Source organism: Oncorhynchus kisutch, linkage group LG26 (assembly GCF_002021735.2).
Source record: "Oncorhynchus kisutch isolate 150728-3 linkage group LG26, Okis_V2, whole genome shotgun sequence".
NCBI classification, from domain to species: domain Eukaryota; kingdom Metazoa; phylum Chordata; class Actinopteri; order Salmoniformes; family Salmonidae; genus Oncorhynchus; species Oncorhynchus kisutch.
The window spans coordinates 18,125,341-18,142,141 of record NC_034199.2 but is presented as its reverse complement, the minus strand read 5'-3'; the positions used below and the strand labels follow the sequence as shown (position 1 = coordinate 18,142,141).

Genomic DNA, 16,801 nt, shown 5'->3' with positions numbered 1-16,801 from the left:
TTTTACCGCAGCATTGTTCCAAACTTATCCTCGGCAGCAGGAAGAATTAAGTCCTCCACAAATATATTTTTTTTTTATTTGGCGTACCCCCGACGGCATTACCCCAGTTTGGGAATACCTGGTGTAGACCAATTAGGGTTTTCAATCTCTCCAAAAGAATGTTGTGCCTGATGGTGTCAAAATCAGAACTAAGGTCTAGAAGCCCAAGGACAGATGCAAAGCCTTGGTTTGACGCCATTAAAAGGTAATATACCACTTTCACAAGTGCAGTCTCAAACCAGACTGGAGCGTTTCGTATACATTATTTGTCTTCAGGACAGCAGTAGCTTTTTCTAACATTTTTGAGAGGATTGGGGGGTTTGGCTTTTTCAGGAGAGTCTCTATTACTGCCACTTTTAGTGAGTTTGGGACACATATGGAGGATAGGGAGCTGTTTATTATGTTCAACATAGGAGGGCCAAAGCACAAGACGTAGCTCTTTCAGTTGTTTAGTTGTAATAGTGTCCAGTAGGCAGCTGGAAGGTTTAGAGGCCATGACTATATTTGTGAATGTGTCAAGAGATACAGGATTAAAAAACTTGAGTGTCTCCATTGATCTTAGGTCCTGGCAGTTCTGTGCAGACTCTGAACAACTGAATTTTGGAAAAATATGTAGATTCAAAGAGGAGTCTGTAATTTGCTTTCTAATGATCATGATCTTTTCATCAAAGAAGTTCATGAATTCAGCACTGCTGAAGTGAAGGCCATCCTCTCCTTGAGGAATGCAGATTTTTAGTTAGCTTTGTGACAGTATCAAAAAAATGCTTTAGATTTAGGTTGGAAAAATATGCTAATCGTGCAGCAGTGAAGGCTCTACGATATTGCACGGTACTGTATTTCCAAGATAGTCTGAAGTCTTCCAGTTTGGTGGAGCGCCATTACCATTCCAATTTTCTGGAATCAAATTTATTTATAAAGCCCTTCTTACATCAGCTGATGTCACAAAGTGCTGTCCAGAAACCCAGCCAAAAAACCCAAACAGCAAGCAATGCAAGTGTAGAAGCTTGGTGGCTTGGAAAAACTCCCTAGAAAGGCCAGAACCTAGGAAGAAACCTAGATGAACCAGACTATGAGGGGTGGCCAGTCCTCTTCTGGCTGTGCCGGGTGGAGATTATAACAGAACATGGCCAAGATGTTCAAATGTTCATAGATGACCAGGAGGGTCAAATAATAATAATCACAGTGGTTGTAGAGGGTGCAACAGTGTCAGCACCTCAGGAGAAAATGTCAGTTGGCTTTTCTTAGCTGATCATTCAGAGTATCTCTACCGCTCCTGCTGTCTCTAGAGAGTTGAAAACAGCAGGTCTGGGACAAGGTAGCACATCCGGTGAACAGATGAGGGTTCCATAGCCGCAGGCAGAACAGTTGAAACTGGAGCAGCAGCACGACCAGGTGGACTGGGGGCAGCAAGGAGACTCAGGCCAGGTAGTCCTGAGGCATGGTTCTAGGGCTCAGGTCCTCCGAGAGAGAATGAGAAAAAAAAGAGAGAATTCGAGAGAGCATACTTAAATTCACACAGGACACCGGATAAGACAGGAGAAATACTCCAGATACACCAGACTGACCCTATCCCCCGACACATAAACTATGGCAGCATAAAAACTAGAGGCTGAGACAGGAGGGATCAGGAGACATTGTGGCCCTGTCTGAGGAAGCTTGCTTCAGGGTTCAGGTATTTTCTTTATACCAGGGAGCTAATTTCTTGTGACAAATATTTTTTGTTTTTAAAAGGTGTGACTAGGGTAATAGGGTAATACGCAAAGTTACATTTAGGTTAGGTGGTTAACAGATTACTCTACGTCTTTGGGTAGGTGGAGGGAGTCTGGAAGGGCATCTAGGAATCTTTTGGTTGTCCAAGAATTTATAGCACACCTTTTGATAATCCTCGGTTGGGGTCTGATCAGATTATTTGTTGCGATTGCAAACATAATAAGATATTGGTCCGTAAATCCAGGATTCTGAGGAAAAACGTTTAGAGCCACAATGTTTATTCCATGGGACAAAAATAGATCCAGGGTATGACTGTTGCAATGCGTAGGTCCGGAGACATGTTGGACAAAACACACTGAGTCGATAAAGGCTCCTAAAGCATTTGGTAGTGGGTTTGTGGACTTTTCCATTTTAAAGTCACCAAAAATGTGAATATTATCTGCAATGACTACAAGGTCCGATAGGAATTCAGGGAACTCAGTGAGGAACGCTGTATATGGGCCAGTAATCCTGTAAACAGTAGCTATAAAAGGTGATTGAGTAGACTGCATAGATGTTATGACTAGAAACTCAAAAGACGAAGATGCAGTCATTCTTTTCTTTTTTTTAATTGACATTTGTTGTCGTAAATGTTAGCAACACCTCCACCTTTGCGGGATGCATGGGGGATATGGTCACTAGTGTATCCCAGAGTATCTTCTAAGGTGTACTGTACTGTTGCACTCAGAAATGTAACATGGACAGCAAACTAAGAAATAGGAAAATAAACAATCAATGGTTGATAGGGACTATGTTCTAATACCAGTGGTGTAGTTTATCTGTGTATATAGCGTTCTCTGTGGTTAAACCTGCAGTGGCTTGCGAAAGTATTCACCCCCCTTGGCATTTTTCCTATTTTGTTGCCTTACAACCTGAAATTAAAATAGATTTTTGGGGGGTTTGTATCATTTGATTTACACAACATGCCTACCACTTTGAAGATGCAAAATATGTTTTATTCAACCCCCCCCCCCCCGAAGTCAATTTAAGATATTATTTATATCCCAACCATGATCTCTACTTCTCCCAACTGTTTGGAGAGCCCCTTGGTCTTCATGGTGCCGCTTGCTTGGTGGTGCCCCTTGTTTAGTGGTGTTGCAGACTCTGGGGCCTTTCAGAACAGGTTATATGTTGAGATCATGTGACAGATCATATGACACTTAGATTGCACACAGGTTTACTAATTATGTGAGGTAATTGGTTGCACCAGATCTTATTTAGGGGCTTCATAGCAAAGGGGTTGAATACATCTGTACACACCACTTTATCATTTTTTGAAACAAGTAATTTTTTTCATTTCACTTCACCAATTTGGACTATTTTGTGTATGTCCATTACATGAAATCCAAATAAAAAATCTATTTAAATTACAGGTTGTTATGCAACAAAATAGGAACAACACCAAGGGGAATGAATGCGTTTTCAAGGTACTGTAACAGACGTTCTTGAATGGTGTTACACCAGAACTATTCACTCGTGGACAGACTACTTCAATATAACCAGATTTGAGTTCCGGGTTAACCAAGATTACTGCTGAACTGGCTCAGTCGATCTGAATTCAACCAACCTACAGATCCCCATGCGACCTGGATCTCACACATTTGACCTTTCACCTTTGACTTGTGTTTTCCTAAGGCATGTCTATCGTGATGACGGACGTGCTCCGTAACATCCCACTGGCCGTGCTGTTCGGGATCTTCCTCTACATGGGCGTCACGTCGATCACTGGCATCCAGCTCTACGAGCGCATCACACTCATGTTCACGCCCGCCAAGCACCACCCCGACCACATATACGTGACCAAGGTGAGCCCAATAGCAGAATACGATGGAGAGTCTACTCGACCTCTTTTGTTATAGATTTGTGCCCAATCTATTTTGGTATCCTGGTTTTGCATGTTTGTTTGTGAGTTTATTTGTGCATGATGTCGGACTTGAGTGGAATTGTGTGTGTGGACTTACTTTGCAATCAAATGATAAAAGGATAAAGTTGACCATAGACATTGATCTAATGTCGGTATTGCAATAGGTATGTTTTTGATCCGTGTCTAGTCAGGTGCAGGCTGTCAATGTTAGTGAAAGACAGAAGGGGATCCACCCACTAGATGGAGCTCAATCCATCTAATTCAATTTTTTTTTACCTTTATTAAACGAGGCAAGCCAGTTCAGAACAAATTCTTATTTACAATGACAGCCTATCAGGGAACAGTGGGTTAACTGCCTTGTTCAGGTGCAGAATGACAGATTCTTACCTTGTCAGCTCAGGGATTTGATCCAGCAACCTTTTGGTTACTAGCCCAACACTAACCACTAGGCTACCTGCTGCCCCGCCATATAATCATTTCCATAGTCATTCCATGGGCAGGGTAGCAAATCTTAACTCGGTGACAGGATGGGGTTGAATTATGACAGTGATATAACATGTATTTACTAGTGTACAAAAAAACATTAGGAACACCGGCTTTTTTCATGACAAAGACTGACCAGGTAAATCCAGGTGAAAGATATGATCCTTTATTGATGTCACTTGTTAAATCCACTTCAATCAGTGTAGATGAAGGGAAGGAGGCAGGTTAAAGAAGGATTTTTAAGCCTTGAGGCAATTGAGACATGGATTGTACATGCGTGCCATTCAGAGGTTGAATTGGCAAGACAAAATATTTGTCCCTTTGAACGGAGTATGGTAGTAGGTGCCATGTGCCCTGGTTTGAGTGTGTCAAGAACCACAACTCTGCTGGGTTTTTCACAATCAACAGTTTCCTGTGTGTATGAAGAATGGTCCACCAAACAAAGGACATCCAGACAAATTGACACAATTGTGAGAAGCATTGGAGTCCACATGGGCCAGCATCCCTGTGGAATGCTTTCGACACCTTGTAGTGTCCATGCCCCGACGAATGTGTTCCTAATGTTTTGTACACTCAGTGTCTGTCTGTCTCATCTCTATGAACAGTATGTGTTAATTGTCCTGCCCAGATCATTATTCCTAAACAAATGAATATAAAATATGAATTCAATTTATTTCAATTATGGGTAAGGCTGTACTTAAAGTCTGCAGGTATGTAAGACTTGTCATAAGCATAAGCAGTATAACTAACCCCATTTACATGTTTGTGTGTGCGTTGGCCACAGGTGAAGACGTGGCGTATGAACATGTTCACCATCATCCAGCTGGCCTGCATTGTGCTACTGTGGGTGGTCAAGTCGACCGTGGCCTCACTCGCCTTCCCCTTCATCCTCATCATGACCGTGCCGCTCCGCCGCCTCATCCTCTCCCGGATCTTTGAGGAGCGTGAGCTTCAGGCGGTAGGTGGACATTCCTGGAATTCTCTGAATTCAGGCACAATCATCTGGTCCAGGCAACATTGGGTCACACGTTACAAATAATAACACTGATGTCCTGTGTTCGCAAGGGGATTTCTGTTTATTTGTGAAATGTGCATGCTACACAGTACTTTAATTCAGTTAACAATACATTTGTAAAATGTTTATCTCCTCGAAGTCAAGTCTCTAAACCACATGATCTTAACGAAAACAGGACGCAGGGGTCCTGGAGAATGGACTTGATCAAAACACTGTGTGTGTGTGTGTTGTGTTGTGTTGTGTTGTGTTGTTGTGTTGTGTTGTGTTGTGTTGTGTGACAATGACAGAATTGTGGGTTAGATTCCTGGGACCAGCCACGTGTAAAATGTATGCACGCATGACTGTAAATCGCTTTGGATTCAAATGTCTGCTAAATGCCTATTCTTCTATTATTGTTTCACTATATTGGCCAAAGCATCAAGACACTATGAGTGAAGATTCTGATGACATCCCAACATCTCTCACTCTTACAGCTCGACGGGGAAAATGAGGACTCCCCCAACTTTGACGAGGATGGTCGGGACGAGTATAATGAGATTCACATGCTTGTGTAGACACGTCACACGGGTAGGCCCAATCGGCTCTCTCCATCTTCCAAGGCTCTCTCCATCTTCCAATCACGAGCATGTTTCTTATTACGTCTGGGAGCTGTGTCTTGAAAACACTCAGATGACGGTAGGATTTTCGTCCAACAGAGAAACATTATGTGTATATATACATATATTATATTCAAATTCTGCTGTACTTTGATCTAAAAATGATGTAAAGGAATAACCCCACTGTTATAATTTGTTTCTGGTTTTCCTGCTGCAACAGTTTTTCCTCTCAAAGAGGTCAGTAGCTCTGCTGCCCTACTGTTGCTGAGCGTGTCAGGAATCCTCAAGTGCGTGACATGGACATTGCACCTTTTAAACACAGACCAATAATTCATAAACACTCGTCCCCACTCAAACCCTGGACATGGGTTCTTCCTCTTACTTTTAACGGTCAAGCTCTCTACAGGTTCCGGGCGTAAGTGCAATGACAACAACCCCAAGTACTCCAGTAGGTTGGTTTTCCCTCCCAGTGTTGGAGTCCCATTTATTTGGGGCACTGGTGGAATGAACACTGGTTGTATGACAGCCACACTGGTTTCACTGGGAGCCAATACTCCACTGCCCTCCTCAGCATAACTGCCTTTTTACCCTTCTTCGTACTGTAGCCATTATCAGTGGAATTCAATGACCACGTTAACCAAACAGGAAGTTCGGCATTATTTTCACTGTGTGCCCTCCCTTTAGTTGTGTGCTCCTCACAGGATACGTTACCTTTTGACCTTTGTGATTCACCTGCACCGACACACCAGTTCCCTGGTCCAATAACAGGAGAAGATACATTTGTTGATCCCCTCTCAATGCAGTTCTCCCGGAAACGAAGATACAGTACATGAGGATTACGTGTGTTTTGGAGAGATGTTACTTTATAAGGTATATTCTGCCCAACAGGCCAATCCAATGATTGTGGATGCATACAAGTAAACACATTGAGATCTGCTGACCTTGAACATGTTTAAATTTTTCTTACCGAATTAAATGTTAGCCTACCTATTTACTTTAGTTTGTTGTTAGTTGCCAAAATTATATGAAGCGATATTGACATATGGGATGCATTCTAAATGCCTGTTAGTTGGAGGAATTTGCAATTATTAACATTATTCAAAACCTTTGTCAAAGTCACTGGAATTATACCACAGGTATCAAAATCACTGTGTAGCACCACTGTCATTGTGTACTTCCATGTTCTGTAGGCAACTGTTGGGTGTGAAGGGTACTATAGCATAAGGTAAAACTAACCTTTGTAAAGCAAATAGATCATTGATCATTGGTTTTGTGTCCCTGTTGTGTACACAAACCATTCAAGGAAATATTTAAAATTATACACACAGGTGGTTCAGAAGTGATAATATACAACTTGGCATGTGTTTAACATGTACAGTGATTGGAATGGACTCTTTTCCCCAAGGTTCAGGTTTCTACCCCACACAGAATGTTTGTCTGTTTAAAATGGACTATGTTATCATGAACAGTGCTGCAGAACCATAGGTTTAAATTGATACACGTGAAGTGGAGACCATGTTTCAAATATTGAAGCATCTGCTGAATTTGTCGAAATTATGTATTGTATAATATGATAATGCTTTTTTTTTTTTTTAAATAGACCCCACTAGAGAAGTGTAACATCACATGTCTTATTGACTCTTGTCGTACAAACACTACACTCTTAGAAAAAAAGGTTCTAAAAAGGTTATTTGTGGAGGGATAGGGTTCTACCATGAACCGTTTTCATCTGAAGATCCCTTTTTGGAAGACAAGGGTTCTTTGTAAGGGAAAGGGTTCTACCTAGAACCTTTAATATTCTAAGAACAGTTTTTGGAGGAAAGAGTTCTTTGATAATTCTTTGGATGGCAATAAGGATTCTTTGGAAGGCAAGGGTTCTTCATAGAACCATATATCATACAGTATTTCCCAGCATGCTCTAGGTAGAACCATATACAGGGAGTTCTATAACGAACACTATATAAAAGATTCAAGATAGAACCCTCTGCAAAGGGTTCCCCCTATGGGGACAATCCGAAGAACCCTACAAGGTACTACTATTTAGCAGCTTTTTTCCCTAAGAGTGTAGATACTGGAATTGCAATGGCATGTTGTGTATGGACAACCTACTTAGCCCCTACCGTGTGAGACGTATTGAATGTACAGGCCTATATAGTAAGTTTCCAGGGATGTTGTTTTGATAGTCTCTACTTTGTCTGCACTGTTTCTTCCGCTGCTCTGTTAAACTGGAGGTATGCTAGCGTCAACTTGGCTTCTGAAGGAAGGACTTAAGTCAATAGAATCTCAGACCAAAGTGGCCGTGCTTTACTCTGGGCTTGGAGTAATAGACAGCTACTGGCATTGTATTTGGCATGTCAAAGGCAAAAGGTATCACTGTTACCATGGCGTCAGACATGAAAATGGGAAGAGGGCAAGGGGAGAAAGCTTCCCCCTCACTTGATGTGAAGGAAAAATGGGGAAAGGTCATTGTTGTTTGAGAACACGGGCTTGCTGGTGTGTTGAGGGCTACCAGAGATCCCCGTGGCCCTGTGGTGGATATGCCTACACTCAGTAAAACAATCACTCAATCACTGGGAAAAAAAATAAAGATTTGGAAGAGTGGTTATTATTCAAGATAATAAAAAGGTATAGTGTAGCCACTTTCTTCTGTTCTGTCTGGATTCCTCAAGATTTGGAGCAGGGACATGAAAAGAAAATAGTTCTAGGCCCATGAAAAAGGCCTGGCATGTTAGATGTTGGGAATCCACAATGTTTCGTCGCCTGATACCTCCATGCTAGTACAGACCAGACCACCCACCCAAAATCTAGGAATATAGCGTTATTTGTTAGCCGCTGCTACTTACCCGTCTCTCACTTGAAGTCTCTGGGATCTTTTTTTTCTTCATTTGATTGGATGACTAGGACATTTGTGAAGGCGTTAGGAAGTACTGTAGACAATCAGAAATGTATGCAATTAGATTACCTGTATATCTTTTATGTATCTACCTTCATAAGTAATAAGATAGCACTGCTAACCCTGTGGCAACATCCTATTGTATGTCCAGTTTTTTAATTTTTATTAATGGGTCATTCCCAACTTGTCCTACAAGTTTGCACCATGTAATGAATACAAAGTTATAAAGGTGACGGTCCCCTTTAAAGGGATAGTTCAAGATTTTGACAATGAAGCTACGAGCTAGTTACCTCAATGCTAACTAGCATTAACACAATGACTGGAAGTCTACTGGAACAGTTAGCATTAGCACCAGTCATTGTGCTAATGCTAGTTAGCATTGACTCGCAAATACTGTACGCAGAGACATAAAAATGGTATCCACTAGTTCATCAGACTCTGGGGAAGTAGATAACGGGTTTATTGTTAGGTAGGTGAATTTGACTTTAATTGACGGTCTTGTGGCATTTAAAGGATTTCCTGCAGCTCACTTGTAATGAAGAACTTATGACATATCTCTCAATGAAGGACAATGTTTTTAGTGTCACTCTTAAGAAGGTGAGTATGGTTTATACATGCTATACCTGTGTTAAAATCATCCTGAAGCCATGTCACACACAAATATAGTGACACACATACACACACAAAGATAAGTCTTTCTGCTCTGAAAACGATACCTGATGAAGTGGGGTTTGTCTGTCTGAGAAAAAAAAGTATGTGAGTTAATTTTATGATAAATTATGAATTACTTTAGCATTAGCAATACTGAAAGATACTTATGTTATGTGGATACTTGAATAGCGGTTCAGCCTGTTATTATTGTAAAGGGGTTTTCAAACTACTGTAAAACAAATTGTTATTTTTTTGTCTGAAAATAAATATTTGTGTTTCAAATAAATCTTTATTATGTGTTTCAAATAAATCTATCACATTTTTATTCAAGGCTTATTTAAGAACATAACAGGGTATTACAATACTATAAGTACCATTATTCAGCATACAATATATGGGTGTACAAAAATGTGTGTTTCTGAATGTTAAACAGATATCCAACTTTCTGTTGGCTACGTCTAGTGTGTCTCACGTGAAAGTTTATTTTGTATGTGTGTGTGTGTGTGTTTGTGCATTTGTAAGATTTGTCCACCAAGAGGGTTGGTTCTCAGAGCCCAGTGGTTGTGGTGATGTGGACACACAGCAGGGGGAGAAGCAGAATGGTGATGATACAAGGCAGAATCAGCAACATCAGGACAGCGAAAGCCGGGTCCTCCACACGCGAGCAGAGTGAGAAGAACATCTGGTGTACCTCTAGGAAGATTTCGTCCTTCAGTGAAGGCTCCACACACCTGGTACTGGTGGCTACTTGTTCCACACAGTGATTCAAAATGATGTAGGAGCTGATGGTGAAAAGGGGAAAAAACTTAATGTTCCATTTCCCTATTTCTCTCCTGAAGTGGGCATTCACTCACTCCATTCCTTTTAGTGGGGAGTGAACAAGTGCACACTTCATTAAGAAAGAGGAGAGAAATGGGCCGGAGCCACTGTCAAAACAGACTAATAAAAGTAGCATGTACTAAACAGCCTGGACTACTGTGAACCAATCGCTCAAATTTCAGGGTGTAACCGGTTGAGACACCACCCAAACACACCATTTAGTTCTCCAGGGTTTGGGCCCTGCAGGCGATGTCAACAGTAATATATGAATTATTACAGTGTAATTAATGGGCTAGCACTACATCTTCGTTCTGAACAAACATGTGATGTCGGAGAAATACGAGTGGTGCAGTGTGGCTAGACATGTACACTAGGCTACCACCCCAAAACATTGAATCAGCTCTAACATGAAGTTACACAAAAAACACCCTGGCGACAGGAAAGGTCTGACTCTCCCATGACTAAAGGTTGTATCTTTAGCGATATAGCCATTAAAAATGGTCATACGCGGCTATACTTAGCCCTTTCCTCTGTTCTCACTCATCAGCCAGGGGATGTGAGCTCAGGCCCCCCCCCCCCCCCTCAATACAAAATACAATAGGCAGGAAGGCTAGAGACAGGTCAGGCTGTACACCAAACCCCTCTGTTGTAGGGGTACACACACACACCCTTTAAAGGTAGGCCAGGGACATCTGTGCTGATAGTTGCTAGCTTCCATGCTCTGGTTGAAGTTTGGGAGGCAGTAACCATGCACGTAGTGGTCGAACGTCAGCCTGTTGCACTGTGCAACGTAGCCACCCTCGCTAAGCCCTAGAAAAAAAACAAGAGTTGGTGAAAAGTAAACACATCGTGACAGCAGACTCGTTTATCCCAACTCCCAATCTATTACAAAATAAGAGTAAAAAAACATCAACCATTCAATAGAACTGTAGATTTTCGGCAGTGGGTTGGTGATTTCATGTCTGTTAAGGATGTGTCAACAAAACATTATGTTTCATATAAATCCCAGACCATTACGGAGCGAGGGAGGAGGCGGTGAAATATTCCATGTCTCTTTTAGTACTACTGAATAAGTAGACACTAGTTAGAATGTGTTTTTCCATTATTTATAGGTGGTATAAAAACTGACAGCGAAACAACTGTTGGACCACAAAGCTCTTGTATTTGGAATAGGACAGTTCGGAGATATACAGTGGCTTGCGAAAGTATTCACCCCCCCCTGGCATATTCCCTATTTTGTTGCCTTTTGTATCATTTGATTTACACAGCATGCCTACCACTTTGAAGATGCAAAACATGTTTTATTGTGTATCAAACAAGAAATAAGACAAAAAAACAGAACTTGAGCATGCATAACTATTCACCTCCCAAAAGTCAATATTTTGTAGAGCCACCTTTTGCAGCAATTACAGCTGCAAGTCTCTTGGGGTATGTCTCTATAAGCTTGGCACATCTAGCCACTGGGATTTTTGCCCATTCTTCAAGGCAAAACTGCTCCAGCTCCTTCAAGTTGGATGGGTTCCGCTGGTGTACAGCAATATTTAAGTCATACCACCGATTCTCAATTGGATTGAGGTCTGGGCTTTGACTAGGCCATTCCAAGACATTTAAATGTTTCCCCGAGTGTTGCTTTAGCAGTATGCTTAGGGTCATTGTCCTGCTGGAAGGTGAACCTCCGTCCCAGTCTAAAATCTATGGAAGACTGAAACTGTTTTCCCTCAAGAATTTCCCTGTATTTAGCGCCATCCACTATTCCTTCAATTCTGACCTGTTTCCCAGTCCCTGCCGATGAAAAACATCCCCACAGCATGATACTGCCACCACCATGCTTCACTTTGGGGATGGTATTCTCGAGGTGATGACAGGTGTTGTGTTTGCACAAAACATAGCTTTTTCCTTGATGGCCAAAAAGCTCAATTTTAGTCTCATCTGACCAGAGTTCCCTCTTCCATATGTTTGTGGAGTCTCCCACATGCCTTTTGGCGAACACCAAAGGTGTTTGCTTATTTTTTTCTTTAAGCAATGGCATTTTTTGGCCACTTTTCCATAAAGCTCAACTCTGTGGAGTGTACTGCTTAAAGTGGTCCTATGGACAAATACTCCAATCTCCGCTGTGGGACTTTGCAGCTTTTTCAGCGTTATCTTTGGTCTCTTTGTTTCCTCTCTGATTAATGCCCTCCTTGCCTGGTCCGTGAGTTTTGGTGGGCTGCCCTGTCTTGGCAGGTTTGTTGTGGTGCCATATTCTTTCCATTTTTTAATAATGGATTTAATGGTGCTCTGTGGGATGTTCAAAGTTTCAGATATTTTTTTATAACCCAACCCTGATCTGTACCACAACTTTGTCCCTGACCTGTTTGGAGAGCTCCTTGGTCTTCATGGTGTCGCTTGCTTGGTGGTGCCCCTTGCTTAGTGGTGTTGCAGACTCTGGGGCTTTTCAGAACAGGTGTATATATACTGAGATCATGTGATGCTTAGATTGCACACTGGTGGACTTTATTTAACTAATTATGTGACTTCTGAAGGTAATTGGTTGCACCAGATCTTATTTAGGGACTTCATAGCAAAGGGGGTGAATACATATACACTCACTAATTTGACATTTTTACTTTTTTTTTTGTTGAAACAAGTTATTTGTTTCACTTCACTTCACCAATATGGACTATTTTGTGTATGTCCATTACATGAAATCCAAATAAAAATCCATTTAAAATTACAGGTTGTAATGCAACAAAATTGGAAAAACGCCAAGGGGGATGAATACTCTTTTTTGCAAGGCACTGTATTGCTTTCTCCCCCACTTTTAAAGGCCTTATATGTTTTTGCTGTAGCATGACAATTAGAGGACTAGACTGCTGTAGACATTGCTGGATCAGGATAACAATTTAACTGTCCTCAACAGGGCATTGAAAAGTAGGTTGGAGGACCAAGTCAAGCGAAGTAGTGTAATTGTTGCTCACGTGATAAGGCCACGAGGATCACAATAAGGCAGGTCAAAATAGTCTGTCGATTCTCCATCTGTCAGAAATAGATACTGTCCATAGTTAATCAAACAATGACAATTCAGTAATGGCAATACGTAATGTTTGCACCTGCAACTACCTATCAGGTGTGCAGATAGTGTGTCCTACTGATTATCGTCACCATCAACATGTTGCTTCCTACCATTTGATAGAATACAAGGCAAATGTAAAGTAAAGGTCTCAGGCCTCAGGCTTGCATCATTAAGACCACATGGTACACTAGCAATAGGGTTTGAAGCCGGCTTATGCCAGAACCAGGCTACAGATAACTACATTACAGTCTGGCAAATGCATGCCAGCAACTGCTTCTACACATAATTTTCCCTCAACTTGTGGCAGTTTGAAAAATTACTTATTAATCCATGCCCTGCCTTGCCAGACTATCACCTCACTTCGCCCTAGCATACTAGCATTCTTTCTGTGCAGAAAAGTGACTCAAATGGATAATCACTTGTCGTGTCATTTAGTTCTATAAAAATAGATGACTGAAGAGGGAAAGAGAACATCCGCTTATGTTCTGATATGATTGAAATATCAAGTTGCTTTGTATTGTTTGACACGAAACATTTGTATTTTTATCTCTAATAGCTGGTAAAAAAGTGAATGGCCAGCTGGTTACTGAATATTTTTTAAATTAATGAATTTATCTCTTGGGACATGGGAGTCACTGAAAACAGATGTGGAGAGGAATGCAGACAAATGTACCATCTAAATGTTCTAATGTACGGTTTGTGTCTACGTATACTGTCAAAACTGGTACAATGGTACAACCAGGATGGATTTGTCATTTAAAGCTAAAAGTTATACTGGGAGTTGTGATAGATTTACAAACACCAAACAATTAGTTAAAAAGTACAGCATTTGACTGCACTCAACCGATTTACTTAAGTAAAAGTAAAAAGTAATATATAAAGCTATATATCATATTCTTTATATTAAGCAAACCAGATGGCATGATTTTCTAGTTTTTTAAATTTATGAACAGACAGTGGCACATGCCAGCACTCATTTATGAACACACTATTTGTGTTTAGTGAATATGCCAGATCAGAGGCCGTAGGGATGACAATGTGTTGTATTAATAGGTGTGTAAATTTGACAATATTGCTGTCCTGCCTGAGCATTCGAAATGTAATGAGTACTTTTGGTTGTCAGAGAAAATGTATGGTAGTGAAAGGTAAATATTTTCTTTAGGGATGTAGTGTAGTAAACTAAATACATATACACAACAACAAAATACTTAATTAGTACTTTCAAGTATTTTTACTTAAGTACTTTTACACAACTGGATACATTTTTTATGTATTTATTTCACCTTTATTTAACCTGGTAGGCTAGTTGAAAACACCTTTATTTAACCTGGTAGGCTAGTTGAAAACAAGTTCTCATTTACAACTGCAACCTGGCCAAGATAAAGCAAAGCAGTTTGACACATAGAATAACACAGAGTTACACATGGAATAAACAAACATACAGTCAATAATACAGTAGAAAAAGTATATATACAGTGTGTGCAAATGAGGTAAGATAATACCTTGACTTATATCTGTAGATTAATTCATCTTCTGTTCCTGGAAGGTCACACACAAAATCTGGAGCCCAGTCGGTCTCCTGTGAAGTAGAGTCGCTGCTGAAAACCAACTAACCAAGGAAACATTGTTTCATGGCTGAGGCGAATGAGAACCCCTTTAGGGATTCAGGGTCTTATCAGTCCGTGGGACTGGGAGTTGTGTTTATGCAATCTCCCAGCTCTAAACCACTTTCAGGCTGCTTCCTTTCCCATGCTTCTATACTTAAAACCCCATCCTCCGGCTATACCCAAGTGAAACGGACAAGCAGGCCTTACATTTTGGTATGTTAAAGTGTACAGTATATTAATGTTGGGGTGGGATGGAGGGCCTAGATGGGGGAAGAAGGGATGGGGAGAGAGGGTACAGGCTTGGTGATCCGCTCTCTACCCTTAACTAGCAACACTGCACACCAGACAGAGACAGACAGTACACATACAGTGACCACAACACATCCCTATTGTAGGCACACAGAAGTGCATACAGACAGACAGAGATGCACACACATACACACACACACATACAGACAGCATCCAATTAAATAGTTTTGTTAAGCTGTAAATTGATGCCCTAGTTCCACTAAAAAAGTCACCCTCCCCTCATGTCCATATTTTTTTTGTTTCAAGCATCGTATTACAGTTCTATATTACCTAAATAGATTGGACAGCAGGGAGAGGCAATAGATTTATCTGAGAGTAACACAGTGTTGAGTTTTCTCCCCCTACTGATATTTCCTGAGTAATTACATGCCATAAATCTGCTCCCAGACCTGCTCTTGACCCCTCGGTGTCTCCCGGCTAATAGCAAGGCACAAGACAATGGGTAGCATTGTCTCTACAATGGGTAGAGTAAAACCGTGTGAATTGTGACTTGATTTAAACTTGAACTACATTGTATATGGCCTAAATAAGCCCAAGATATATCTGCAGTAGTGGATGAGGAAAAATAAGGTGTGTAGACAGTTTAATTCAATTTAGCGCTACAACCGCCACCATCATTGCATTACCTTTTTTATTGTCATTGGATTGTCTACGGTGAGATATATATTTCATGCACACACAGCATTAGGCAAGCTGTTTCTCGGAACACATACTACACTGACAGATATGGATGAAGTTCTGTTACGCACCCAAGAGTTTCTCAATCCTGATACTGGAAGGTGCCAAATGCAACCCAATCCTACAATCAAGCAAAAGAGTTTACTTGTAATTATAAAGCCTTTTGGTAGTCAATATGCTCCAGAGAAGCCTTTAAAAAAAGGATCATAACTTAACCGTCTCGTTTATTTATAAACTCTCAATAATATATTTTTTGGTTTGATGCTGTGACTTTTTAACCACTTGTTAAAAATGCTCATGTCCTACAACTTTTAAGACAACACTCAGTCGTTGTTTTTGATCGACTACTATAGCCAAAGGAGCAGTACTGCTATGTGAAGTAGCCACCTTTACTCACGAGCCTAATGTCTAAGTCCGTGCCCGCCTGTCTCTTTCTTTACCTTCTAAAACACTGAATAGCGACGTAGAGCTGTGTAAACAGACAAGCTTGTAGATGTCCTGCAGACTGTGACACTCGCCTCGCAACACGTTGACAGGGCCCAGAGCTAGTGCAATAGGAGTGACTTGTAGCTGTCATACCCCTATGGCATTGCTTAGTGACAGCATGTTTAAGCCTATGGTTGCCAGAGTGAGGTTGACATATTTATGGCTTGGCAGCCACTAGCACAATAATATAGTACCCTCTGTAATGTAATGTATGTCAAATGTTATTCTTAAATCCCAAAAGGTAATGTGATCTGTTCCATAAACTATGAAGGATAAGTGTCTAAACAAGTTTGAAAAAAAGCACTGTTTAGGGTTGTATGGCTGTGCCAGTAGTTGTTTCCTAGGAGAGAGTGGTTGAACTTTTCCAAGTCTCTCTTGTTCTAAAAACATCTCGGGTCTCAGAACAATTGTTCCGGAATGCAGCACTCTGGGAATGTTCCCGAGATGGATTGAAGAATGGCAAGAGGCCTGGATTGCAGATCACAACTGTCCGAATGTTCTGATGAGCATCCAGCCCTACTATGGACACACACGGAGGCTAAGACACACAATCACACACA

The 16,801-nt window shown here is 41.0% G+C and overlaps 2 protein-coding genes across 3 annotated transcripts in view; one reads left to right on the top strand and one right to left on the bottom strand.

Annotated features, from left to right (window-relative positions):
* The window catches only part of LOC109870970 (anion exchange protein 3), a 104,328-nt gene extending 94,756 nt beyond the window's left edge, over positions 1-9,572 (top strand). The window contains exons 22-25 of one of the 2 annotated variants that reach the window (XM_031805505.1): positions 3,424-3,593; positions 4,920-5,093; positions 5,624-5,825; positions 5,967-9,572. In XM_031805505.1, the coding sequence (XP_031661365.1) occupies positions 3,424-3,593; positions 4,920-5,093; positions 5,624-5,704 (425 nt within the window). In that variant the 3' untranslated portion in view covers positions 5,705-5,825; positions 5,967-9,572. The remainder of the gene's footprint in view (positions 1-3,423; positions 3,594-4,919; positions 5,094-5,623; positions 5,826-5,966) is intronic. The other variant, XM_031805506.1, reaches the window with a different exon arrangement.
* Positions 7,314-14,820, bottom strand: LOC109870971 (uncharacterized). Its single transcript, XM_031805507.1, has 4 exons — positions 14,664-14,820; positions 13,067-13,124; positions 10,778-10,919; positions 7,314-10,072 (listed from the first exon to the last, which is right to left on the bottom strand). The coding sequence occupies exons 2-4, from the start codon at positions 13,122-13,124 to the stop codon at positions 9,838-9,840; spliced, it is 435 nt and encodes a 144-aa protein (XP_031661367.1). The 5' UTR covers positions 14,664-14,820; the 3' UTR covers positions 7,314-9,837.
* Positions 14,821-16,801: the final 1,981 nt, after the last annotated feature.

Bases quoted from the DNA above. Each gene is read 5' to 3' on its own strand.
- LOC109870971 (XM_031805507.1), bottom strand. From the start codon at position 13,124: ATGGAGAATCGACAGACTATTTTGACCTGCCTTATTGTGATCCTCGTG. The intron at 10,920-13,066 runs GTGAGCAACAAT...TTTTTTTTCTAG, and splicing joins GATCCTCGTGGCCTTATCAC to GGCTTAGCGAGGGTGGCTAC. The intron at 10,073-10,777 runs GTGTGTGTGTGT...TTTCACCATCAG, and splicing joins CCCTGGCCTACCTTTAAAGG to CTCCTACATCATTTTGAATC.